General features: G+C 47.9%; 1 protein-coding gene and 1 long non-coding RNA gene across 22 annotated transcripts; one reads left to right on the top strand and one right to left on the bottom strand.

The window, feature by feature from the left end:
* Positions 1 to 649: 649 nt before the first annotated feature.
* Positions 650 to 26,746, top strand: LOC117198244 (uncharacterized). Of its 21 annotated transcripts, XR_007474167.1 has the most exons (6): positions 650 to 1,138; positions 12,760 to 12,848; positions 18,465 to 18,569; positions 23,302 to 23,513; positions 24,771 to 24,985; positions 26,420 to 26,746. It is a non-coding gene; the product is annotated as an uncharacterized LOC117198244 (long non-coding RNA). The 21 variants fall into 21 exon arrangements; XR_007474170.1 differs by lacking the exon at positions 18,465 to 18,569 and having other exon boundaries at positions 653 to 1,138; XR_007474165.1 differs by lacking the exons at positions 650 to 1,138; positions 12,760 to 12,848; positions 18,465 to 18,569 and adding exons at positions 16,360 to 16,374; positions 17,031 to 18,206.
* Positions 13,863 to 15,575, bottom strand: FFAR2 (free fatty acid receptor 2). The gene has a single exon (XM_012538399.3). The coding sequence runs from the start codon at positions 15,566 to 15,568 to the stop codon at positions 14,579 to 14,581; it is 990 nt and encodes a 329-aa protein (XP_012393853.1). The 5' UTR covers positions 15,569 to 15,575; the 3' UTR covers positions 13,863 to 14,578.

Below are 26,746 nucleotides of genomic sequence, written 5' to 3'. Positions count from 1 at the left end.
TGCAGCCATGAAAAAATTTGAACTGCCCTGTGGCGCTCAGCTCTAACTGGGGAGACACACAATAGGTAAGTGAACACAGAACAAGGCACTTTCAGATCATGATAAATACTCTCTGAAAACGAAACAAAACGGGCAGTGGAACAGCAAGAACTGGCAGTGTCTCTTTCATTAAGGTATCAGGGAGCTCTCTATGAGCTGGTAACATTTGAGCTGAGACGTGGATGACTAACAAAGCAGCTGGCCCTAAAAGGCTTGGCGGCAGGAGTTCCAGGCAGAGGGAAGAGACTCTGTAAAAGCCTTGAAGTAAGAATGAAGCTTCTATAATTGAGGAACGGAAAAGAGCTCTTGTGCTCAGGAAAAAGTTAGTAGGAAATGAGCCTGCAGAGGTGGAGGTGTGGTGGCAGCTGCTCATAAGGGCCCAGTAGGCTGTGGTCATTGATATTTGAAGTGTGACAGGGAACCTTTGTAGCCATGTCCACCCAGTTCTTGCAGAGAATGAAGCCCTAACACTCTAAGGCATCCATTGCATGTAATGAATTAGGTCATCTCCTATTGTATTAGCAAGAGAATGGTACTAGCCAGTATCATCCTTTGGAAAATTGAGTAAACAGTCACTCATACCATTCTCTGCAGGGCTTAGTTCTCTCCCAAGACCCTGAGAAAGGCTGCATGAGAGGATATTTAGCAAGAGATTTGAAAAAAGATCACTTTGACGACAGCGCAGTGAGTGGAGGGCGTAGGGGCCAAGAGGCAGGAATGGAAGCATGGCGATCTGTGAGGAGTCCTCCACTGTGGCTCAGATGAGAGATGGCAGTGCCTTCCACTGGTACTGCAGCTGGTTAGTGAGAAATGAGTATGTATTTTGGAAGCTGGAACCAACTGGACCCAATGCATTAGACATGGAGAGGAAAAGGAGAGAGAGAGAGGAAGGAGTCAAGGATAACTACTGAGTTTTTGGTTTAAGCAACTGGGCGGATGCCAGTGCTGTGAATGGTGATTTGGATTCTAGTTCTGCTGGGGGGCCCAGGGCAGATAAGTGACTTACTCTCTGCTGAGCCTCAGTTTTCTCATCTGTAAAATGGGGGTTGCCATGGAGGTTTGATGAGATCATGCACGGAAAGCACAGGTCTGGCACACGGTAAGCACTTAAACTGCTGTTATTATCATCGTGATCATTCCTGTACAATTAGCACACTGCAGCAGTTAAAAGCAAGGGCTTTGAAACCAGTCGGACCTCAGTTGAGTCCCTGCATTGTTATGTGACCTTGGCAAGGTCAATTCGTATCTCTGAGCCTTAGGTTCTTCTTCTGTAAAGGGGATTAACAGCAATATCCTCCCTTCAGATCCAGTTGTGAGGATTCAGTGAGTCCTGAATATGAAATGCTTAGCACTGGGCATAGTACATAGTAATTGCTCAGTAAACAGGGCCTAAGTGCTAGAGTAATTTGACTTTTCTTCTGTGTGTGTTTGGGGGCAGAATTATTACTTAAAATAAGCCTTTTTTAAAAAAACATCTTTATTGGTAAAATAAGTATATATATATATATATTTTAAAGGGAACTTTATTTTTAATTTATTTATTTTTGGCTGCATTGGGTCTTCATTGTTGCGTGCAGGCTTTCTCTAGTTGTGGCAAGCGGCGGCTACTCTTCATTGTGGTGCGCGGGCTTCTCATTGCGGTGGCTTCTCTTGTTGCGGAGCATGGGCTCTAGCCGTGCAGGCTTCAGTAGTTGTGGCATGCGGGCTCAGTAGTTGTGGCTCACGGGCTCTAGAGTGCAGGCTCAGTAGTTGTGGCGCGTGGGCTTAGTTGCTCCACGGCATGTGGGATCTTCCCAGACCAGGGCTCGAACCCGTGTCCCCTGCACTGACAGGCGGATCCTTAACCACTGCGCCACCAGAGAAGCCCTAAGCCTTTATATTTTTATTATGAAAAATATGTGCTCACTGGGAAAATGCAAACAGTACAGAATTATGTAAAGTAGCAGGTGAGAGCTGACCTACCTCTCCTTCCCCTAACTCCGTAAGTAACCACTGTTGGCTGCTGCATAGCCTTTCCCGATTTCTCTCTCTCTCTCTCTCTCCACCCCCCCGCCACACATACACACCTGTGTGCATGCACGTTCCCCTCTTCCTCTGGAGGCACAATAAAACGATGGCTGAGAGCTCAGCCTCCAGAGTAACACAGACCCAGGTTCTAGTCCTACTGCTGCCACTTTATTTGCCAGGAGATATTGGGCAAGTGATTAACAGTCAATCTAAGATTCAGGTTCCCTTTTTGTAAAAAGAAAGGCCGTGGCAGTACCGACGTTGTGGTTTGGTAAGGAATAGTGTGTGCATAGGGATTAGCTCTGTGACTGCATAGGGATTAGCTCTGTATGAAGGTCTTGGACACTTAGCTGCTACTATTATATACATAATGGATCATATGTTTACTATCTGCTTTTATGCAACTCTTTTTTCTTTCCTGTTTTTTTTACACTTTAGAAAGTTTTAATTCCTAGCTTTTTAATGCTCTTTTGCAATCCTTCCTTCCTTCCTTCCTTCCTTCCTTTCTTTCTTTCTTCCTTCCTTCCTTCCTTCCTTTCTTTCTTTCTTTCTTCCTTCCTTCCTTCCTTCCTTCCTTCCTTCCTCCTTCCTTCCTTTCCTCACTTTAGAAAGTTTTAATTTCCCTTTTTTTTAATTGAGGCAAAATTGGTACACAAACTTCAGGTGTATACTATTATAATTTGACATCTGTATGCGCTACAAAGTGATCACCACCACAGGTCTAGTCACCATGTATCGCCACACGGTTGATCTTGCGTCTGTTTTTGTAGCTAAGATGTCTTGAGCCTCTTTCCACACCACGACTCATCAAGATTCGATGCAGGGTTAAGGAGTTGGACCCCTTGTCAACTCCTCATCCCTAAGTGTCTGCTTCTGAGAGATTCCTGGCTGCATGTGAGTAACAGAGGCCACAGCCTCTGCGGTGTCCGGGCCTCCCAGGATTCGGAGGCAGGTAGTAACCTTGTCTACCCAGGAGGTGGCAGGCAGAGTCCAAGGGAGGACATCAAGTAGCGCAAGGAGAGTGTGGGGCCCTCACAGCCTTTCACCCCTGTGGCCTGTACCCTTGCAACTTGCTGTGGCTTCTGAAGTTGAACCTTGTCTTCTGCGAGGGGGTCACGGCCCCTACTTTCACTTTTCCTTGGGGCACCTCAGGCAGACTTTAGACGGTCCAGAGACCAAGCTAGTCTTAGATCCCAATATACTGATGTCATCGTTTTATAGAACCTGCTGTCTTGAGTATTTTGTAACTGGCTTTATGATTGTAATATGTTTTTTTATTTTCATCTTCCCCCCACGCCCCCGCCACTGCCGTCCTTTTTTGGAGAGCGTCTACTGGTTTTGGTAGATGGTTATTTTCGTCCCAGCTCTCTCCCACCGTACACGTACTGCTCTTTCGTTCTGGGACTTATTCCCTCTCCTTCAATGATCTAAGCCCCCTCCTAGTACCAATCTCTTCTCTATGCTCTATTAATTCAAACAGTCCTACTTTTCTTCTTTTTCTGCTCCAACCGTGTCACAAAACTCAGACATCCTCTTTCATCCTCTTTGCTCAAAGGTCCTTGGATTACTTACCCACGTCTGTACCAGTTTTCCTCTTTGTGAGAGAGCTTGTCTTGGATTCTTGAGGACCATTTCCTTGAGAGGTGAAAAACCTTTAAAGTCTTATTTGCAGAGGAAGTCATGGGAGGGGTCAGACAAATGACAGTGGCACAGGATGAAAGGTCAGGAACAAGGTTGGTGATTTCTTTGGCGCAGGACAGGTCTTGGCAAGGGTCATAACTGTATTAGGGCCAAGAATAATTTGTTTCCTATCTGGCCCATGGGCTGTTGTCAGGATCAAATGAGATAAGAGTCTGAAACCACTTTGTAACATGTAAAGCATCTTATAACCTGTTAGGTATCATCAGTCCACAAAATCACCCACATCCCACCCACGCTATGGCAGGAAGAGCGTAAGATGGAAAGTCAAGAGACCTGGGTCTGCTATCCACTCGTTGAGAGTGCGGAGCAGGCTTCCTTCTCCAGCAGATTGGTTCAGTCATTTGTTGAACACCTGCCTGTGTCATGGATGGTTCTGCGTGCTGGGGATGCACAGGTGAACAAAAAAGACAGGTTATCCTGGAACCCACATTCAAGAGGGGAAGACAGTCAACAAACAAGTAAACAAACAAATAACAATAATAAAGAAGAAATACTTGAGGCTAACGATGGTAGATTGAATACCCGTGTCTCCTTTGGGTCCCTTCTGAAATCGCACCATAATGACAGTAAAGAGATCTTTCTGAGAGGCACTAGGCCCATGAGGACGGGGAGAAGAAAAGAGGATACGATGCCACCAAAATTTTGGAAGCACATGAGTGAGTGGTAACTGGTAACTGACTTGGCAGACCTATGAGAGTTGAATCTCAAGCCAGTAGTAGGAAAGACCAAGATTCAACCCAGCTTCTACTGCAGGGCCCACAGAAAGCTCATGAACTGGTGGCAAGAGGTACCTCTGGAAACGGGGGTGAAGTGCAAGCTAACATAAGGGAGAGTGGTTGAAAGTTTATTTGAAAAGAACCCCCAGATCTCTTCCCCAGCTTCCTGATGCAAGGCAACTTCTCCTCATCCAGTAAAAGACTGGAGCGGAGAACACAGAGGGTTTGTGGAACGCGGGACACCAGACACACTAGGAAGAGGGAGCAATGTAATGTACATCAGAGATTAAAGGAATGCTACCTGTTGAGACCTTCCAGCTGTCTTTTCCATGTGGCTCCTAAATTTCTGGCAGTCCAACTTTCACCCTCCAGGCAGGAGATGAGAAGAATCTTTTCTGGGAACTTTGGTCAGCTCAAGAGGAAAACCCCTAAGCATTGACATGGGAGGTTCCCCAACTAAATGACCCAGCTGAAGCCTAACCCATGGGCTCACAGCTTCCATTCATTATTTAATACCTATGGAAGGCAGCCTCCAAGACAGCCCCAGCGATCCCACCTCCTTGTATTCACCCACTTGTATAATTCACTCCCCCTTTCAAAATGGGCTGAGTGGGAATTCCCCAGTGGTCCAGTGGCTAAGACTTGCTGCTTTCACTGCCATGGACCTGAGTCTGATCCCTGGTCAGGGAACTAAGATCCTGCAAGGGGCAATGTGCGGCCAAAAAAAAAAATGGGCTGTGAAAAAATGATGGAAGATCACTTTGAAGATTAGGTTTTTAAAGACTGCCTTCCTTCTTGTCGTCTCTTGCTTTCTTGCTCTGGTGGAAGCCAGCTGCCCCACAGAGAGGCCCACACGATAAGGAACTGAGAGAGGCCTCCAGCCCATAGCCAGCAAGGAACTGAGGCCCTCAGTTCAGAAGCCCTCAAGGAACTTAATTCTGCCAACAACCATATTTTTATGTGAACATTTTCAAATATGATAACAAGCAGATGGAGGGCTTCCCTGGTGGCGCAGTGGTTGAGAGTCCGCCTGCCGATGCAGCGGACGCGGGTTCGTGCCCCGGTCCGGGAGGATCCCACGTGCCGCGGAGCGGCTGGGCCCGTGAGCTATGGCCGCTGAGCCTGCGCGTCCGGAGCCTGTGCGGGAGAGGCCACAACAGTGAGAGGCCCGCGTGCCGCAAAAGGAAAAAAAAAAAAAAAAAAGCAGATGGAATAGTACAATAGAATCTTAACCATCACCCAGATTCTACATTTATGGAGATTTTGCCATATTTTCATTCCTCTTTTTCCCTTTTCTGACTTTAAAGCAAACCCTAGACACCATGTCATATTATTTTTATATACTTTGCATATATCTCAAAAAAGTATTATTCTCCTTCCTTCTTTTCAAGATGAGCAGACAATCAAGGATTCGCAGATGTCTGATGACAACTTCTGACCTAAAGAACAGAGGCCAGGGGACTTTCCTGTTGGTCCAGTGGTTAGGAATCCACCTTCCAATGCAGGGGACGCAGGTTTGATCCCTGGTGGGGGAAGTAAGATCCCACATGCTGCAGGGCAACTAAGCCTACGCACCACAACTAGAGAAAAGCCCATGCACGGCGGCGAGGAACCTGCGCACCATGGCAGAGACCCACTGCAGCCAAAAAAATAAAAAAGTAGAAGCCAGTACCTAAAAAAGTAACTTGGAACAGGGAGATGAAAATTCCTTAAAGAGATAAGAGCGGATATTATAACCATGAAACAAAGTCAAGAATAAAAGAGAGTACATGGATATGAAAGGTGATAGCAAAAAGGAAAAATTAAACAGAAGGGCTGGAAGATAAACTTGAGGAAATCTCACAGGAAGTAGAGCAAAAAGATGAAATGATGGAATATGGTAGAGAAGGAAAAATTAGTGGGTCAGGCTAGGAGGTCCCATGTCCCCCAAATAATAGGAGTTCTAGAAAGAGAAAAGAGAGAAAATGAAGGCAAGGAGATAATCACAAAATGTTTTAAGAGAATATCCCCAAACTGAAGGATACTATCTTGCAAACTGAAAGAGTCCCAGTGCCTAGTGCAATGGATGAAATTTTAGAATACTTGTGAGAAAGGTAAAGGACCCTACAAGTTTCCACTAAGAAAAAGATAGACCATAAACAAGGAATCAGGAATCAGAATGTCTTGGGTACTTTCAACAAGACTGGGTGCTAGATGGCAATATGGCAAAGTCTTGAATATTCTGAAGGAAAATGATTTCCCATCTAGAATTCCACACGTAACCCATATCAGTGAAGCATGAAGGTAGAATGAAGACATTTTCTGACATGCAGAGTCTCAAAACATTTATTACTTTCTAGAGAAGCTGTTAGAGGACATAAACAAGGGGAGAGAAACAAGAGCAGAGAAGCAAAAGACGTCTCAATTTAAAAACGTCCAGGGGTCAGCTGTACACCTGGCATAAACCACCACCAGTCAAGACTGGAACAGGTCAGAAAGTTCTTGGAGAGATCTCTTCAAGAAGATGAATCTGTCTCCTACTAATAACTCTGAAGGTCTTGAGAGGAGATAAGACAATTGGCAAAGAGTTCGGGTGAAATCAATGATAAGTATGTAAAAAACTGAGGATATGAAAAATAAGGCAACTACGAATTCTGGGGTGGAGGGAAAGTTGTGCAGGGTATAAAAGTAATCATAGTTTACTATAGAGCTCCATTATTTACATAGTCACAGTAATGTAAACATTGAGTATTATTCTAACACAATTATGATGTAAGTATATTATGAATATACAGAGTGGGAAGGGTGCATGTGTGTTTATGTATTGGGGAGAGCCAAATCCACCTCTGACATTGGGGTAAGTTCACAGATAAAACCTTATATTGAAAAATGAGAGAGTATAGTAAAATAAGTAAGTTCCTTACAGACACGAGGGATAAATATTCAGTTGAAAAAAGGTGAAAGCCGTTGTCTCCAGGAAGGGGTAAATGTTTGTGGTGGGGCAAGAGGGTGAGCGATGCTCTTTTTCCCAGCAAACTATCTGACTCATTACACAGTGTGCATGTATACCTTTTATAAAAATAATAAGGAAGACCAAAAAATAGATGATATCAGACAGTGATAAATGCAGTAAAGTCAGTAACTCAGGATAATGTGAGTGAGTTTATCAGAGGGAGGCAGTTTTGGACTGGGCTGAGGAGAAAGTCCCATGAGCAAATGAAATTTAAGTCACAGGCAGCCTGAAAGATGAGGACTCAGCCATGTGAGAATCTAGAGGAAAAGGGTCCAAGAAAAGGGGGCGGTAAGTACAAAGGATCAGAGGGCAAGATCTTAGCAAGTTGTTGAAAGCGCAAAGGAAGAATAAAGTGAGAAGGATGAGGTGCCGGGCAGGAGTTGGGGGAGATGAGCTTTGGCAGATGGACAAGTGTCAGATCAGGCAGGGCCTTGCTGGCCATGGGGACACCTTGAGTTTTATTCTGAGAGCCATGCATGAGCAGCAATTGGAGGCCTCTATGCAGAAAACTAGAATTACATTTTTAAAATACTGCCACGTATAAATATCTATAGGGTGTGAGATACCGTTCTAAGTGTTTTGTATGTATACTATTAAACTCACTTAATCCTCATGATAGCATGAAGATGCGTTAGCCCTTTTTTTTTTTTTTTTAGTCAGAAAACTAAAGCACAGAGAAGTTGAGTTGCACAGTGTAAGCCAGGATTCAGTCCCAGTTACTGTGACTGCTGCCTCCTGGAAACCCTTGTGGTTAGTCCAGTGGAGGAGAAGGTCTAGATATGGTGATTCTCAGCCCTCTAAGCTCCCCAACACCTGGGAGCTGTAACAAAATAAAGTGCCCAAATGCACTGGCATTTTTAAAAGCTCCTCAGTGAAGCCAGATCTCAGTGCAGTTGAGAATCTTCAGACTAGAGACTTTTGAAGATTCCCCAGGGTTCCACAACTCTGTCCTCACACCGCCATTTCTGTTGCAGGCGGCATGGGATGGCTCCTGGTTACTGCCGCGGCCTCCCACCCAGGCTGTCTCAGAGCCCAGGCATCCTGCCTCTCGCCAGCCACCGCTCGTTCCCAAGAACCTGGCTTCCTGTGCTGGTCTCTGCCCTAGAACCTGGCTTCCTGTGCTGGTCTCTGCCCTGGGTACTCAGGTGTCTTGTTCCACCTCTGCTTCCTTTCTTTCCTCGGAGTCTCAGCTGCCAGTCTCCACCTCCCTCCCCAGCGTCCTGTACCAAACTACTGCACACCACATGAATCATGTTTCCTCCCCTCCTTTCTCTTCCGCAGTGAGGTAACCGATTGAGAGAGTGAGCGTGCCCGTCTGTCTAGTTTTGAGAGGGAGTCTGGGGTCCGCACCAGGGGTCAGAAGACCGTATTGATGAGGGTTGGTCCATGTCACTCGACAGCTCTGAGCCTCAGTTTTCCGTGTTGTTAAGCAGGGAGAAGATAATGTGCTGTGCTTCCTATCGGAAACCTCAAGACGCCCCTATTATCTGATGCTCGCCTATCTTCCAGCCATCACTCAGGCCCAGTCACCCTGGCCTTTCCGGTCCTTGTGCAAATTCATCTCGTTCAAGCCTTGCACTTGCCTTGAACCCTTTGCTCGGAACATTTTCCCCCCCAGTTCTTGGCTTGCGTGATTCCTTCTTGTCATTCTGGCCTCAGCTCAAAGGGCACCTTCCAGTGGCCTTCCCAAGCCACTCATTCATTCCTCAAAGTCATCCCCTGCCCCGACTCTGTCTTACTGTCTTCACAGTCCTTAGCGTCTTCTCAGAGTGTCTATTTATTGACTCCCTGTCTTCCTCTCCCACTGGAATGTGAGCTGCATGAGAGCAGGGGCCTTGTCCTTGTTCACTGCCACGTCTTTAGCACCTAGAACAGGGCCTGACGCGTCGTAGGCCTCCATATACCTTTGTGGATGAATGAATGCCCGCGTCTGATGACGTGATGTCTGACGCGGCACCTTAGAAACTCGAGCCTGCTGTACGTGAGTGTGGGCTTTTTATTGAAAACATCTGGGTTTGGGAGCAGTATGTTTACTTTCCTAACACTGTTTCCTAGAGGCTGATGGCAGCTTAGGCTGACAGACAGCAGGGGACAACGTTTGGGGAGAGGGAGCCTGAGGTTAGGATAGAGCTGAGGCTCGCCCCTCCTTGGGTGAGCTGCTGGTGGACAGCTGGCCACAGCCTGCCTTTGTTCCCCACCCCTTCACATCCTCTCCCTTATCAGACATTGGAAACTTTGCCAAGTAGGTTACTGGACTACTGCGTCTGAGGGCTTAGAGACCTCTGTCCCAATTTCCTGGTTGAATGTGCAACTTGTAGATGAGAAATGTCCTCGTTTCCGGTGACTAGAGAAAAATAACGAAAAGGAAAAAAACGGGGCAAAAGTATTTAACCACAGCAGGTAGAGAAAGCTGAAAAGAGAGAGAGAGAGAGAGAGAACTAACAGAAACCTGAAGGTAAGGGGCAGGTGAGTTAAAGGGAGTGGCGTTGCAACCTTGGCTGTGTAGTTACCTTTAGACTGTCTCCGGGCCCACCCATGCCTGCTTTCTCTGACTGCAGCGATCCCCATGTGGTCAGTTGAGAATTTCTGAGGAAGGGACACAACAGCGTCTTTTCCAAAAAGGGGAAGTGAAATAGTCAATGCCAGTTTCCCCTTTCCTGCTGGTCGGGCCCCCAGGTCAGTCTCAGGCAGCTCCCTCTACCCCTGTTTCCCGGTAGCGGCTGTAGGCTGCTGTCTGTGTTATTCATTAACCAGGCACTCATATTTCTGTTTACCCATCTGTCATCCCGCAGGGGATTCAGAGGAGCCCCGCAATCTAAGCAGCCCCCCGGATGCTCCTGGATCAGGCCCAGTCAGCCACATTTAGCTAGTGTTTATCGTGTTGAGAGTCCCGCGCCAGAGCCTTGTGCGATGCGTAGCCAGGGAGAGAGAACGTTTTCTCAAGTAGGATGGGGCCCGTCTGCCACCTGAGCGTGTGTGCTGAGCGGTGCCTCCGGTGACGTGCTGGAGCTGGCTTGCAAGAGCTGATTATTAGCGTCGCTTGCCAGACCCACGTTCAAGTGTCTTCACGTTGGTAGAAACTGGCCCTGGAAGGAGTGTGTGTGCCACAGAAATTGGCAAGTACTGCAAATCAGGACCTTTGCTACCCTCCAACCCCCGCCCCCTGCACCCTCATCCGAAGAAGCAGCATACACTGGGGACCTCTGTTTATCAAAGGCCTCCTCCTCCTTGGTTCCTGGACGGCCAATTCTAATGAAAGAAGAAACAGTCCCACTTTCGGGGAGCTCCCAGCCTGATGACAGCCCTCCGTGTTTGCTAGAATACTTTACGGTTCTTAACTCTGTTGTGTATATTATCTACTTGATCCTGACAGCCATTTCCAGTGGTAAGCACAGATACCAGAGGGATCATCTTAAAACGGAAATCAGATGATTTCACTGTCTTGCTTAAAACCCTTGAATAGCTTCAAAAGCTCTGGCAATAAACTCATACTTCTATCTGGGGCCTAAAACACTTAGCATCGTCTGGTCCCCCCTGACTTCCTTGACTTCCTCTTTCACTCTCTCCCCATTTCACCATATCCCAGCATCAACTTCACCTGAGACTGTTAGAAATACAAACTCTTGGGTCCTGTCCCAGACCTGCTGATTCTGAAACTGTGGGGAGGGAAGACTGTAATCTCTGCTTCAGCAACTGCCCCCTGTGGTTCTACTAGATGCCTGAGTTTGCAGACCACTGCTCTGTCCCCACACTGAGATGGGGGCAGCATCTCTCTGCCTCTGAGATGCTAAGGTTTTCTGCCTCCTTAGGGCTTTTGCACCTGTGGTTACTGTTTCTAGAATGCTCTTCGCATGGGCTATGTGGTCAGTTGGGAATTTCTGAGGAAGGGACACAACAGCATCTTTTCCAGAAAGGGGAAGTGAAATAGTCAATGGCAACTCCTTCTCATTGCTCAGGTCTCAGCTGATGACCACTGACTCCGGAGAATCTTCTAAACCCTCTCAGTCCCTCATTATACTTTCTCCCATATCCCTATTTTGGTCCATTTGTAAAAACCATTTGCCACATTCTGAAATTCTTCAAAATTCTTGTTGCTTGTTTACTTGCTTATTAACTATTTTTTTTCCACTAGAATGGAAGCCCCAGGAGGGCAGGTACCTTGTCTCTTATATGGTCTGCATCCCCAGCCCCTAGAAAACTATCTGGCTTATAGTAAATATATAATTAGATAAAAATCAGTACATATTTGGTGAACAAATGAATTACTAATTTCCCAGTAAAGAGATGGGCTATGTATCAAATGACTTGATGGAGATCAAATACTTGTTAGTGAGTAGCTAAAACTTCACCCTGAAAGTCTCAGACCAGGTCCAGAAATTTTCTTGCACTTTTTAGCAAGAGCGGCCGTGTCCCTAAAACCCTGGGAATCTCTGAGTTGGAAGGAGTCTGGTAGGTGACTGGTTCAGCCCTTATCAGATGTGTGAGTTTCCTCTATGTTCTAAGATGAGTGTCTTCTACTTCAAAATTCCTGGAGACTGGGGAGTGATTACCTTGGTTAAGTGATTCCCCTGACTGTTGAAGATGTAACTCCCTGCATCTTTTGCCCGTGATCTTGTTCTTTGTGGGGCTGCAGAGAATACATCTTCTATAAAATGAACCTAATCTTGGTCCAGCCACATATTCAGCATTCTTGTTTCTCATATGTTGGTGAACAAAGCAGGCCCTTCAGAGTCTGGAAGACCTGGATTCAAATTTCTTCTCACTACCGACCTTGGAAAGTTCTCTTAATTGTCTCAGGCTCCTTCTGTAGAACAGTGCCTGGCATTTAATGTGTATTATTATTATTATTATGTTTTAAATCTCCAAAGCATTTTGGTTCATTTTTCTGGGCTTGGTTCCTTGGGTTAATTTCCTTTTTAAAAATGTGCTGCTTAGTACTTAGTGTGTTACTGATTAGATCTCAGTGGAGTGGTTGTGTCATCAACTTGTTTAGACTCAGTTTCTTTTAATGCCACCCAAAATCAAATCAGCTCTTTTTTTTTTTTTTTGGAAGGTGTAATATATCACATATGCATAGGAAGCCTACAGTCAGCTGAAAATCCCAGATTTTTTTCTTACACGTTACTGTCAAACCATCCTATATAGTTGACTCTATATTATTTCCGTCATTTAAAATATTCTACTTGCCATGTCTCTTTTAAGTGGGAGAACACCTTTGTTTCACACAGGTTGGTATCTTAGAGCTAAATAACACTGTATAGTTTCTCAGCAGTTTTATCTATGCAGTCTCATTTGACTCCTCAGAATAACCCTGAGAGGCGTACGGTATCCTCATTATGATGCTTTGGAAACTGTGGCTTGGAGGTTGCGACTTGCTCAAGGTCATCCCACTGGTAAGCGGAATCAACACTGAAATCAGAGCTCTTATGACACCAGTCTGGTGTTGTGTTGAGGAAGAAACACAGAAAATGAGCTCCCAGTTCAGTGGGAGTAATAAGGAAAGTCTTTCCGAAGAAAGTGAATGTTGAGTAGGGTTTCATAAGAGGGGAAAAAACAAACCATCTGAGGATGAGGCAGTACGGGGTTGAGGTGAGGGGGACTTAGATGCAGGAAAAGGTCTCTCAAGGATAATTTCTTGGGCCCCTGAGCTAGGCCAGTGGTTCCTGACCTGAGCTGCCCTTCATAATCACCTGGGAAGCATTTTAAATCTCACCTGCTGCAGCCCCACCCCCAGAGGTTCCAAGTCAGTAGATCTGAGGTGGCTCTCTGTATTATTTTTATACCTCTACGTGTTATTCTGATGTATAGCCTCTGCTGCAAACCATTAGGTGTTGGAGAGCACAGTCTAGGGGTTCTTCTTGCGGAGAACTGTTAGGCAGGTAGAATTGGGAAGGGAGAGAGGATACAGAGCAGGCAATGGGATGATAAGACATGAGTTCCTGGAGAGGAAAATTTCTGATGAAAGGAAAACTCTGCAGGTTTCTAAGCTGGAGGATAACGTGTTTTAAGCCTCTGTGATACACCAATAACTTTGAGCTGGGACTCGCCTCAATCCTCTTTCTGAGTCCAATCTCTCTATTCATCAATCTAAACAGGAATCCATCCCTCCACTCTTATTGCACCTTTAACATATTTCTGTGGTTTCAGATGCACCATCCTCCCCCTTCACTGCTGAGTCTAGTTCTCCATCCTATTTTTGCTCTCCTTGTGCTTGCAGAAATGTTACAAAAATTGTGGACGCTCTCTTCAGAGTTTTATAAACTTTATTTTAATTCTTTTTTTTTTTTTTTTTTGGTCATGCCACGCAGCATGCAAGATCTTAGTTCCCCAGCCAGGGATGGAACCCACGCCCCCTGCAGTGGAAGCACAGAGTCTTAACCACTGGACTGCCAGGGAAATCCCTAATCTTTATTTTCAATCGGCCAGACCAGGTTTTTTCCTGTGCTCATCAGTGTTGAGCTCTAACTGATGGTTGCCAAGCTGGGTTCTGACCTGCGCCATGGAGGGATAAGACAAGACCCAGACCTCAGGTGGCTCCCAGTTTATTGGGGGAGACAGGTACACACATGGAGACGACTGGATCATTCTTAAAGAGCAGCAGGTCAGATGGATATTGCCCACACCTAGGTCATTATAGCTCTAAGCCCCAGTCCTCCCTCCTAATCCCCTTGGTTCAGAACCTTCCTGCATCTTCTTTGACCTCATTTAGAATTTCTCTCCCATCTCTTTCCCAGTGGCTTCATTCTAGCACCAACAACTAGACCAGTGTGTAGGTGTTGTTTCAAAGCTGGTGGCAAGGTTGTTTTAGGGCTCTCTGCTTCAGCTACCAGCCACCTCACACGGACAATCGGCATTTGATTTCTCCACATTGCTTCGGAAACTCTGGTCTGTTAGTGCTGCTATGCCCAACTGTTTCTTCTTTCGTCCTGGAGCTGTGCTCCTTTGGGAAGGAAAATTCAGTCAGGAAAGGATACAGAGCTGGTGAGAGAGGTTTTTTTTACAGTCCCCGTCGTGGTTTGGGTCTGAGGATTCCTGAATCCGGGCCAGGAACCCGTGTTCTCCCTCTCCCAGCCTGCTCAATTCATACAAAACCCAGAGTGCCTCCGAAGGTCCAGGGACATCCTTAGTCTGTGGTGTAGTCAGAACTCGGCGCTCCCTCTGTTTGACTCACACCCCTGTCCACATTCGCCACTTCTGCTGTCTCTTTGCCTCTGCGTCCCAGCAGGGAGGAGCCCCGATGCCGCAGTGCCTGCAACCCTTTCCCAAAGGCTCTGCGCACGGCTGAAGAAGAGAAATAGAAAAGCAAGGGGTCCAGACTGGCATTGAGGGAACTCAATACCACGGCTTCTGCCCGCCACGGGGGGCTCACATTCGTGTGGAACCCCACCAGGTGGGATACGTTATATGGCCCAAAGCACACCAGGAAATTAAGGAGGGTCACCACAGCCAGCCCCACGGCTCGGCGCCGCCTCTGGGCCCCCACGTGGGGCTGGGTGAGCATGACCCACACAAAGCGCCAGTAGCAGAAGATGGTGACCGCCATGGGGATGAGGAAGAGGACGAGGAACAGCTCCAGCCGCACGGGAATCACCACCTCCAGCTGCTCTGCCGTGAAGTTCTCGTAGCACATTATGCTACTCCCGTTCGTGAGCCTCTGGCCTGAGTTGAGGTACTGAGTGATGATCACTATGGTGCAATGACCAAAGGACAGGATCCAGGAGATCAGAGCAGCAATCACTCCATACAGAGGCCGGCGGGACAGCTTGTACCGCACGGGGAAAGCCACTCCCAGGTAGCGCTCGATGCTGATGGCCGCCAGGAGCCACACGCTGCAGTAGATGCTACTGTAGAAGCCAAAACCCGTGACAGCACAGACTAGCTCAGGCAGGTACCAGACGAAGTCAGACGCGGCCTCTACCATCCTGAAAGGCAGCAGCAGAAGCAGCAGGAGGTCCGCCAGCGTCAGGCTGAGCAGAAGGATATGGATGGGTGCAGGGTGCGGCTGGCGGACACGCCCCACAAAGGCCCGCAGTGCCAGGAGGTTGGCAGGGAGACCAGTGAGGAAGATGATGATGTAGGCTGTGAGGATCAAGGAGCTTTTCAAGCTGGGCATGACTGTTCTGGAAGAGGATGAAAAAGGGCAGGGTCAGGAGGACCACCTCACAGCCTGCAGACCCTGGTCGCGCTCAGTCTGTGGACATCCTCCCAGGCACTCTCCCTTTCCCAGGCCAGGGCTTTCTGCTCCCACCACTCACACACCACCTGCCCGAACTGCTCAGAGCAATTGTTGACTTTGCCTGGGGCCGGATATTAAGCAGTAGCTATTATGTTTGCCATGGTGTGTCTCTGGGGGAGGCCAACCCTTGGCTTCCCAAGGGAATTCCCCCTCCGGTTTTCCTAGCCTTTCTCCTTCTCTTGTCACAGATACGGGAAGTTAGTGTTAATCAGTTTCCAGCTTTCCTTAAGGCCTTTCCTCAGCCAGAGACCTGCAGAGAGAAAAGGCAAACCTCACTACAGCAAGGAGGGAGCTGGACAATGTCTCTCAGGAGAGCTCGGGCTGTGAAAACCCAGGCCCCGCGACCCGACCCGTGCTCCTTCCTCCTCAGGACCCTGCCACACGCCCAGGAAGCAGGTGCCCAGCCCCCAATCCATCTCCCTACCTCTTTTCCTTCTCCTTTTTGCAGAACACAAATTCTCCTCCACCTTTCCCTCCCCTGTCCAATTCTGGGACTACACTGAAAAGGACTATACTGAAAAGGGGAAGTAGGGAGGGGCCTCGGGGAGGAAGGGTGAGCCAGCGCTGTCCTCTGGGGCTTGCCCCTCCAAAGACTTGAGAGGATATTCAGAAAAGCACATGGGCAGTAACTGGCTCAGGAGCTGGGTGTTTCGACCATAAACAGAGGAACTCTTCTTGATGAGGTAACCGTTTCTGTCTGGTTTGTAGCGCTCACTACCCCCACACGGTCTGGGCCCTCCGTCCTCTCTCCCATCTTAGGTCCTGGCCCGCGATTCCTTGCCCCCCCACCGGCTCCCATTTCTGGATGTGATCCTTGCATTCAGTTTCCGACAGATTGCATCCAGCGCCAGCCCCACCCCTGTCCCCCAGCCCCAACCCGTTGCCCTCCAGTTCCCATCCCCGGCATCGCTTCCCAGGGCGCAGGTACTAAGCCAGCTGCCTTGTCTTGCCTTTGTTTCCGGATAGAGGGCTTCTTGGGATTAGTCCTGAAGGAAAGTCTGAAAGCTTGTGGAAAAGAGGAACAAAGCTTTAGCCGCTGCGACCGCCCATTTCACACAGGAAAAAATTGTAAGGAACCTGGCCGGTAGAAAGCTTTTATACCAGCGCTAGTCACGTGACCAGAGAGGAGAAGATCAGTAATTGAGCGCTGTCTCCTCTCGAACCCAGTGGAAAGGGTTCCAGCGTCTTTGTTCTCCCCCCCCCAACACACCAAGAGATCCCCACTCTGATTTCCAAACTCAGATTTTCCGTCCTTAGTTTCTGAATTTTTTTTTCAATCCCAAACATTTTTTTCCCCCATTTCCCAAGTCAGATGATCTCATCTTCTTCTCTTTTCTAGGTGATTTCTTCTGTAATTCTACTCAATCTCAGAAAAGAGGTTTTATGCTTCCTTTTATTCTTCAATTTTCCTCTTTCTGTATAGTTTCCTGCCCTCTGCCCCCAACAGATGTCTTTTGCCCTCCCGGTCGAAACAGATTGCTTTCTCCTAGCCTATGTCTTGTTGGGGTGGAAATAGCGTGGGATTCAGAGTCATGCAGATGTGGGCTCAAATGCAAATCCCTCCCTTGTGACCTTGAGGCAGATCAATTTTCTGAACTTTAGTTTCTTTCTCAGTCAAGTGAGGATGGGAATACTTACATCCCAAGACTTCTGTGAGGAGTCCCTGAGATAGCGTATAAAAGGCATACAAGCCAGTGCTTCACACGTAACGGATGCAAAAGTAGAAGTGGTCCCTCCACCCAATCCTGCTGGACAGCTTCATAGAGAGCGAGCCACCTGGTAGAAGGGGCTTAGGGCACAGGAATGCCGTCTAACTTCGGAAAGCGGCAGGGATTCGGGAGAGCTGGGCCCAACCTCCTAGCCACCCTTGTTCTTTTCTCGCTATTTCTCCCTCTCTGACTTTTGAAACACACACCAGAGGAAACAAAGATACATTCTAGTGGAGGGAGATAAGTAATAACAAGCAAATAGGAACAGAGGAGTGATTGCACAGTGACAGACATTATGAAGGAAATGAAGCAGAGTGATGACAGGGAGAGTGGCCGTGGTGTGCCGGGGGTCGGAGAGGTACTACTGAGCTGAACTGACATCTGAGAGGTTGAGCTGAATTTGGTGAAGGGACTGTGTCAGGTCCCGGAAGAAGAGTGGTCTGGGTGGAAGAAACAACGAGTGCCAGGCAGGAAGCACCTTTGCACGTGGGGGGAACAGAAATGCCAGTGTGATTGGAGCGTGGTGGGCCAGGGCGAGACCACGCAGGGCCTTCCTGATGACAGAAAGGAGCTGGGGTTCCATTCATAAGCTGCGTGAAGTCACTTACGGGCCGTAAGAGGAGAGGGACGGCTTGAGAGTTGAGAAGCTCACGCCAGCTCTGTGTGAAGAATGGTCTTCAGGGGAATGAAGTTGGAAGCAGAGCGATCAAATAGACGTTCACTGCAGCCGTCTAGGGACGGTTGATGACGGCATGGATTCAGGAGAATGTAGCAGTGGAAATAGAGAGGATCCGTTGCGATTTGGGGTACATAACTTTAAATAAATAACAGTAAATGAAGAACTTCAGAATGCCAGAGAGAATGGAACTCTCCTGGGGAATTAGAGGGAAGATGATTCTAGACCAGTACATCCAAATGGACTTTAGATTTTGTTGCTCCCTTAAGCCAGTGCAGTTCAGCCTACTTGCATGTGCGTATTAGGCTTTTTGAGCCCCTGGAGTGGTCTTATGATTGTATGAAGGTGACAGTTTATGCCCTGCCCCACTTGCATTCTCTTGTTTTAGCCACCACTTGTCCAGGCTTTCTCTGTCATCCCAATAGTGGTGTCCTCCACCTCCGCAGCCATCTCCAGTGCAGGTGCAGTACTGAAGAAGAGAAATAAGGAACAGGTCAGTACTAGCATCTTAGGAGTACCCTTCAGACCCTGTCTCTGTTGGCCTCTGTAGTGGGCATCATGGGTTTTTGCCGTGCACTGCTGGTAACCATACCCCAACCTTCCTCTGCAGAGACCCCTCCCTCCTTCACTCTCTGTCCACCTGCTTACCGTTATCAGACTGGACTCTTGGCCAATAATATTATACCAGCTGTGGTGGTGGAATAATGGTCCCTCCAAGAGATAACCACATCCTAATCCCCGGAACCTGTGAATGTTACATTACATGGCAAAGAATTTTTAAAAAAGGATTTTACAGGTGTGATTAAGAGAATTATGATAGGGCTTCCCCGGTGGCACAGTGGTTGAGAGTCTGCCTGCCGATGCAGGGGACACGGGTTCATGCCCCAGTCCTGGAAGATCCCACATGCCGCGGAGCGGCTGGGCCCGTGAGCCATGGCCGCTGAGCCTGCACATCCGGAGCCTTGTGCTCCGCACGGGAGAGGCCACAACAGTGAGAGGCCCTCGTACCACAAAAAACAAACAAACAAACAAAAAAGAGTATTACGATAGAGAGATTATCCTAGATTACCTGGGTGGGCCTTAAACATCACAAATGTTCTTATAAGAAGGAGGCACAAGGAGATTTCAGACAGAAGAGGAGAAGGCAGTGTGATCACAGAGGTAGAGATTGGAGCAATGTGGCCATAAGCCAAGGAATGTCAGCAGCCCCCAGGAGCTGGAGGGGGCAGAGAATGTGTTTTCCTCAGCCCAGTGATACTCATTTTGGACTTTTAGCCTCCAGAACTGTGAGAGAATGCACTTCTGTTAAGCCACCCAGTTTGTGACAATCTGTTACAGCAAACATAGGAAACCAGCCAACATTTATTGCCCATTCAAATGATACTATGTACCAGGCACTGCACTAAGAGTTTTGCAAAGACGAACTCATTTAATCTTTCAACGCTTCTGTGAGGTTGGCATACTCATCCCCATTTTACAGATGAGAAAACTGAGATATAAAGAGGTTAAGTAATTTGCCTGAAGTCACACAGCTGGTAAATAGAAGAGCTGAATTCTAAACTTGGGACCCAGGCAGTCTGGCCCTGGGGTCCACAGTGGTCACCACTGCGCTGTACTCCGCACTGTACTGGGAGGGTCCAGGTTAGAACCAATTTCCCTGGCATCCCCCAGGAGTCCTGTAAATCCCACACAGGAGGACACAAGGGCACAGGCAAGGGTGTAAGGTCATGTCATCTGCGTCCCACAAGGAATGTCTGCACGGTCTCCAGCCTTCCTGCCGGTGGCCCTCGCTCTTTCCCTGAAACCATGAAGGAATGACCTTCATCCCTAGTTTCCTAGGATCCACAGGCATCTCTCAGCCTTTCAGATGTTCTCATTCCTGCTGTAACCTCAGATCCCAGATGCTGTGATCTTACATTGGTCCCTCCCTGTCTCTAAATATTTTGGATACACAGGGAAGAGAGGGGAGACACCGTTTACTGTTGCTCTCTACTAAGTTTGCTGTGTCATTTAGCATTTATGAGCAAGAATATTTAAAAGGTCCTGGATATAAATTGTGAAATAGAAATAAGAACTTGGGAGAAGGCTGTCCCTTTATTCCTGGCATCTTGAAGAGGTTGTTTGACCTTTTCTTTCCTGCCTGATCCCTCTTCTCCACTGCTGTCCCTGCAGAGCTGACCTTCAGAGCAAGAATTGGATTAAAAAGTCCCCCACTTCCTGTCCCCTTGGCTACCCACAGCTTCCAGCCCAGACCACTGGGTAGCTTTCATGGGCTCACGCTACCCTTGGAAAAGAGCAGAAGGCCTCCGGCTGTCACCTTGGATTGCCTTTCAGTGTTGACCCTGAGTCAAAAAGGAGAGGCGGGAGAGTCTTTGGAAGTAGAAGTGGGACAGATTGTCTTAGTAAAGCTGGAAGTGCTTGCAGTCAGGTGCTGGCTGATCCTGCAAAAGCTGAGCCAACTCAGGGAAAACCGAATGCTCTGTGTTCCTCTTCTCAGCCCGACCTTCCTTCTGCTTTCCTCCCTTAACCTGCTTCTGTCACATATGCAAGTCATCTTCCGCTAGTAGTTGTGGCATCACTGGAGTTTACCAGGGTAACTGCAGTTTGCAGTATCTTAGGAAACTTAAGTTAGACTGCTGATTCTCAAGAAGGGTGGGGAGAGTAGCAGGAACCCTTGGGGGCAGGCAGGGGAAATGATAGGACATGTGGCATTTCCCAGGAGAGGGGAAAGCCCTGGTTTTCTTAATGCAGTCTATAGAAAGTACAGTTTGTGTTGATCAGAAGTGGGAGTTGGTTGAAAATAGATTGAGAAACAGTGAAGTAGTTGATATAATACTTTACTACTGGCTCTCAGAAAAGTTTAGATGAACCAAGATCCTCTGCCAGCTCCTTCCGTCTTAGAAGAATTCAGGTCCCATAGTGAGCAGTGAATACTTAACAACAGAAGGGAGGATGGGACCATGCAAATGAAGTCTTCTTAGTTTAGCAGGTGTCTTCAGGGTCCTCCTTTTTTTTTTTTTTTTTTTTGCCTTGGGCCCTTGTGATACCACGGCCCAAAGCCACAGTGAATTAGCACCTGAGAGTCCCCTTCTGTCTCAAGAAGTCTTTGCCACCGTGCATAAAGCTGAAAAGCTTGTATCTTAGTTGGGGACTGTCAAATGTGCCCAGAATGCCAAATGACAGAGACTTAAACACGCAGAGCTTTCTTTTTCTCATGTCACACGAAGGAAATAGGGAACCCAAGGCTGGTGCAGCTGCCCAGGAGCAGCCCTCAAAAACACACGCTCCTTCTAGCTTTTCTGTTCTGCCATCCCTAGATTTTGGCTTTCTGCTTCGTAATCTTAAGAAGCATCTATATTCTGAGCAGGAAAACAAGGCGGGGGACGGGACAGAGAGCAAAAGACACATGAGAGCCAGATCTATCCCTTTTAAAACTTTTTTTAAATAGACTTTATTTTGTACAGTAGTTTTAGGTTCACAGCGAAATTGAGCAGAAGGTACAGAGATAAACCACACACCCCACACACGCGTAGTTTCCCCCATTGTTGACATTCCCCACCAGAGTGGTACATTTGTTGCAGTTAATGAACCCGCACATCATTATCACCCAATCTACCCCTTTTTGAATCAGGAAAATTATAGCTTTTCTAGAAGCCCTACCCAGCCAATTTCTGCCTAGTTCTCATTGGCTAGCACTGTATCTCATGACAACTCCTGGCTACAAGGGCATCTGGGAAGATGATTATTAACTGAGCACTTTCCCAATCTGACAAAATTGGGTTAGGAAGAAGGAGAGAGTACCAAAATTATATAAATCTGGAATAGCAAATATGGAGAGGAAGAATACTTCTAAGACTATAATATCTATCATGGCCATAAAAAGGTGTGGAATTTTAGGGAGGGTTTTTAGAAATTGTTTTGATTGAAGGGTAACGTATACACAATAAAGAGTACCAATCTTGGGGGTAAGCTGATGACTTTTAACATATATATACATTTGTGTGACCACTTGACTGGAGGAAGATAGAGACCATTTTCAGCACCTTTATAAGTCCCCTCATGCCCACCTCAGTTAGCAACCCTCCCACCCCTGAGATACCCACTATTCCAGCTTCTACCACTTAGAGACGGATATTAACCATCATAAATGTTGGAAGGAAAACAGATGATGGATGGAGAAGAACAAAAGGGAAGAATAAGGCCAAATAAATGGCTGCTTTTGTGATATCGCTGCTCTCCTTTGCCTCCTAAATTATTCTAATTCCATTTTGAAAATGGAATTTTAAATGTCATCAGAAAAAGTCATCAAAAACTGAAGACTGAAATTTTAGTTTTCTGTAAAGTTGATATATGCTGAAACTTCAATCAGTTAGGACTGGATTCTATTGCACATAATGTAACAACCCTAGGCAATTAATAGTGGTGTAAATGAGATAGAATTATATTTCTCTGTCACATAAAAGCAGCCTGAAGGTATGTAGTCGAGGACTGTGCTTGGCAGCCCCAGGAATACTTCGGAGCTCTCTAGGCCTCTGCTCTTCCAGTCCTAGGTGGCCTTCCTCCTCGTGGTCAAATATGCAACCTGGAACTCCAGCCATCACATCTATGTTCCTGGCAACAGAATAGAGGAAGGGAAGAAGCGTTCACTCCTTCTCAATTTAACAGACGTCTTAGAAGTTCCACATAACACTTCTGCTAATAACTCACTGACAGGAACTTAAGTCACAGGACCACACCACCTGCAAAGAGGTCTGGGAAAGTGGTCTTTTAGCTGGGTGCAATGTGCTGTTAAAAATCGGACTTTTTAATAAGCGGAAAAACTGGTAGTCTCTTCCAAATTGCACTTCTGCAGCTTTTGCAGGTGAGCCTCCTCTTCCCGCAATTCTGCCACCTTTGCATTGCATCCCCGGGGGCCTGTTGTGTGCCCAAGGAAGAACCCACCTCAACCTATACCATCAGATCTGGCCTTCTCAGGGAAAACAACCTCAGCAGATGGGAAAGAATGTCCTACACAGAGCATTGCAACCAGCCACACTATTGTCAGGTTCTACGGCCCCTGGAGTCCCTCCTAGGATTGGATGAATATAATTCAAACCATGTTCTGATAGCAGCAGTCAGTTTTGTCTTAGGGACACAAGGTTAGATGTAAATAGTCTGTTAGCACACCAGCCAGCTGTCACTGGGCAAAATTTAGATGACTTTTATTTGTATATTTTTTGACACAGGTGTCATCTGTTTCTCGGTCAAATAACCTAAGCACAGCACTGTAGGATAGGAGCCAGGAGCCTGGCCACTGAAGCAGCAGCCATCCCACGTGGTTGGTGGAGGGACAGCCCCAGTTGTCCAGGAAAGCCACGCTGCTGTATCCTCAGTGCCCAGTCCAGCTGAGAACCGTGGGCCACAGAGCGTGCTGCTGTGGAAGCAGAGGTGAGACTAGGTAAACGCGAATGCGGACGCGTCTGGACTGGGCCGTTGAAGGGGTGGAGGTGGCAGGTCCTGGCAGCATTTGGCTAAGGACGTGGATGAGGCTGCCAGGCCGGTCATAGATGCAGAGAATTGTGGAATCAAGTGAGGCTCTCTGACAATGTTCTGCTTGAGTTGAGAAAAACTAGGATAAGGTACCTCCCTGATATTATGTGCCTTTTCGCCACCCTTGACTGACTGAGCTTCTACCATTTGCTTCTTTGAAACATCTGTCAGTGCTTCCTTTCCCTCTCCCTCATACAAGGGTTAGTGACGTCCTCGATGCAGTAAAGAGTCTACTTGTCAGAAATCCCATCCTGTGTCTCAGGGAGGGGCTGACTACTCAATTGCCCTGATTCCTCTCCTTGTTCTGGGAGAGACAGCAGTGAGTAGTGGCTTGAAGTGAAACCTGAGTTCCCTGCCCAGGAATTGGACCTGGGTAGCCTGGATGAAAACCAGGAATCCTAGCCGCTAGAGCACCCGGGACGAGAGGCTAGAAGCAAGGTTCCCCTGGCTCTTGTCCCGTTTGAAAAATGAATTTCTCAAAGAGACAAAAACTGTAAAATCCGGTACCAAGTTTATTATTGAAGACAGCACAACAAGTGGGAGAGCACACAGAGAAACAGTTTATTTAAGACGGAAGCAAGGCACAAATACACACCTGGAGAGAAAGTATGGGCGTCCTCCCTAATGAGGAGGAGTGCAGTAAAGAGGCAGTCAGATCATTTACATAGCGGCAGTTCTTCCGCGTCATTGTTTCCCTTTGGCCAATTATCTCGTTTCTTTTCCACACCTGACCTGCCCTAGGACCCTCCCAATACGCGTGCGCATCTTTTTGCCAAGATGGAGTCCAGCACAGAGGCCTGTGGGAGGTTTGACAGCACTTATTATGGGGTGGTGCGCCCTCCCCTTTTTTTTTTTTTTTTTTTTGCGGTACGCGGGCCTCTCACTGTTGTGGCCTCTCCCGTTGCGGAGCACAGGCTCCGGACGCGCAGCCTCAGCAGCCATGGCTCGCGGGCCCAGCCGCTCCGCGGCATGTGGGATCTTCCCGGACCAGGGCTCGAACCCGTGTCCCCTGCATTGGCAGGCAGATTCTTAACCACTGTGCCACAAGGGAAGCCCCGCCCTCCCTTTTTGACCCCCGAGGAGCCTTCCTGTGCATGTGCAGCTGGGGAGGTTTCCCTGACCTCAGGAGTGATAGATGTGACCGTCTTATCTCTCGACTCAGCAGGGCTCAGCTCCTGCCACTAACTTTGCCCTTGGAGCGTCCAGGGAAAGCAAAGCTCCAATTTACCCTGCTCGACAGGCTCCAGCTGCTCTGCCCAGGGGCCCATCTGCCTCCTACCTCATCCTGACACCTCAGACTTGCCGCTTCTACCTTTCCCGGACAAGAAGTGTTCCTACAAGGATTTGGAAGTTTCAGAAGTGCCCTCCTGCCACATGAAGGTAAGGTGATGACAAACATGACTGTCTGCAAGCCGTACCAGTGTCAGATTCTGGCTAACTCTCCCAGATGCCTCTTGGGCTCTCTCTAGAAGGGTGAACTGGGTTTGAGGGAAAAGAGGAGTTGGATGGCCCTTTTCTCAGTAAGATTGTTCCAAGTAGCGTTCTTTGGCAGTCTAGGATCACAGCCTGTGCAGACGGAGTGTCTCTTGTCCTGAGGTCCCAGCCGGGATCTCAAGGCTGGCCCTGCCGGCTGGGAGTGTTTTAGGCGCTGCACGTGCCTGCAGCATGTAGCTGAAGGCTGGGGTCAGCCCTGCTTGAACCACAGAACGTGAGAGTGGGAACAGGCAAGTTCCCAAAGCACCAAAGGAAGGAGTTCTATGTCAGGACGTGCTACGCTCAGGTCCTGTGCGACCCCCAGTCTGCACTGTGATGTCCCCCCTTCTCGCTCTCTCTAGAATGTGTAACGGAATGCTCCTAACTGGCAATGACATCGTAACAGCTCACCTTGTATCTGCTCATTTCTTTGTTTACTTAAACTCACAAACCCTGGTCCTTTCAATTATACCAGGAAACGTGTGTTTCTTGCCGCTGGTTGCCACATACCAGTGTGTCTCAACATATCTTTTGAGAAATGATGAGTTAAAGGACCAGATGAGGAGAAAGACATACCGGCCTGGCTGGGGACGGACCACTCTGCCTGGGGCTCCAGTGTGGCCTGGCAGGTTGTTGCTCAGAGTGGCACCTTCCACTTACAGAAGTCTCAGTGCTTATGTGGTGTGTGCTCTGCACCCCACTGCCCCGAACACCGACAGCGATCGGGGTGCTTCCCAAAGTGCTCCCAGGGCAAGTCGCCAGGCTTCTGGGAGGGGGTGTAGGTGTGTAAGCACCTTGCTGGCTGTTCTCTTCTAGGGCCACAGAGTTTTCCCATCCACAAGAGTCACTGGTCAGAGAGGAAGAGCACTTGGTGAGCTCTTCCGCAGCTGGCACTCGCCTCCCCTCAAGTCTCTGCCCCTGTGAACTGATCTCTCAGAATCCAAGTTCTGACTGTGCTCCCAGGCCTCTCTTTACATCCACAATTCACATAACCCAGATTTTCTTCCTGTTTCCTGTTACTGTGTCTGACCGACCCCTTCCTTCTGTTCTTTCTTCACCTCCCTTCCTCTCCACCCCAACCCAGAGCTACGTTGCATTCACCAAGTTCCTGTTCCTTTCTCAGCATGATCCAGTCAAAGCAGGTTAATCTCTCCAGTTTTGCATCACACGGCATTCTTTGGCCAGCAGAGTAGATTTCCTAGAAGTTGGGGTGCTGGCTTTCAAGTCCAGGGGCTCCAGCCAGCCCAGAAAGGCGTTCTGAGTCGAGGCAGGTCCACTAAGCCCACTGCTGTCTGGAGAATGAGAGTCTGCACTTGCTCTCACACCTCCTCTCTTTCCCAGGTTCTATGCCTGGTTTCTGTGGTACCTCCTTCCTTCTCTCCAGCGTCATGCGCCCCGGACAGCTGTAGCTTCCCCAGATGCTCCCACAAGTCTCTTGGATCAGGAAACTGAGGGCAAGGTGACAACCAGATCATGCGTTTCACCTCTCCGTGAATGAAAGGGGCTGGAGCACCAAACAAGACAGACATCGTTCTCGCCTTCATGGGATTTACATTCCAGTTGGTGGGGATAGGGGGAGAATACAACAGTATCTACGTGAATATAGAGGATATAGATATATATTGTGTGGCACATTCTATGAAGGAAATAAAATCGGATGGTACAATA

Source organism: Orcinus orca, chromosome 20 (genome assembly GCF_937001465.1).
Source record: "Orcinus orca chromosome 20, mOrcOrc1.1, whole genome shotgun sequence".
NCBI lineage: Eukaryota > Metazoa > Chordata > Mammalia > Artiodactyla > Delphinidae > Orcinus > Orcinus orca.
This window is presented reverse-complemented; position numbering and strand designations above follow the sequence as displayed.

Bases quoted from the DNA above. Each gene is read 5' to 3' on its own strand.
- FFAR2 (XM_012538399.3), bottom strand. From the start codon at position 15,568: ATGCCCAGCTTGAAAAGCTCCTTGATCCTCACAGCCTACATCATCATC.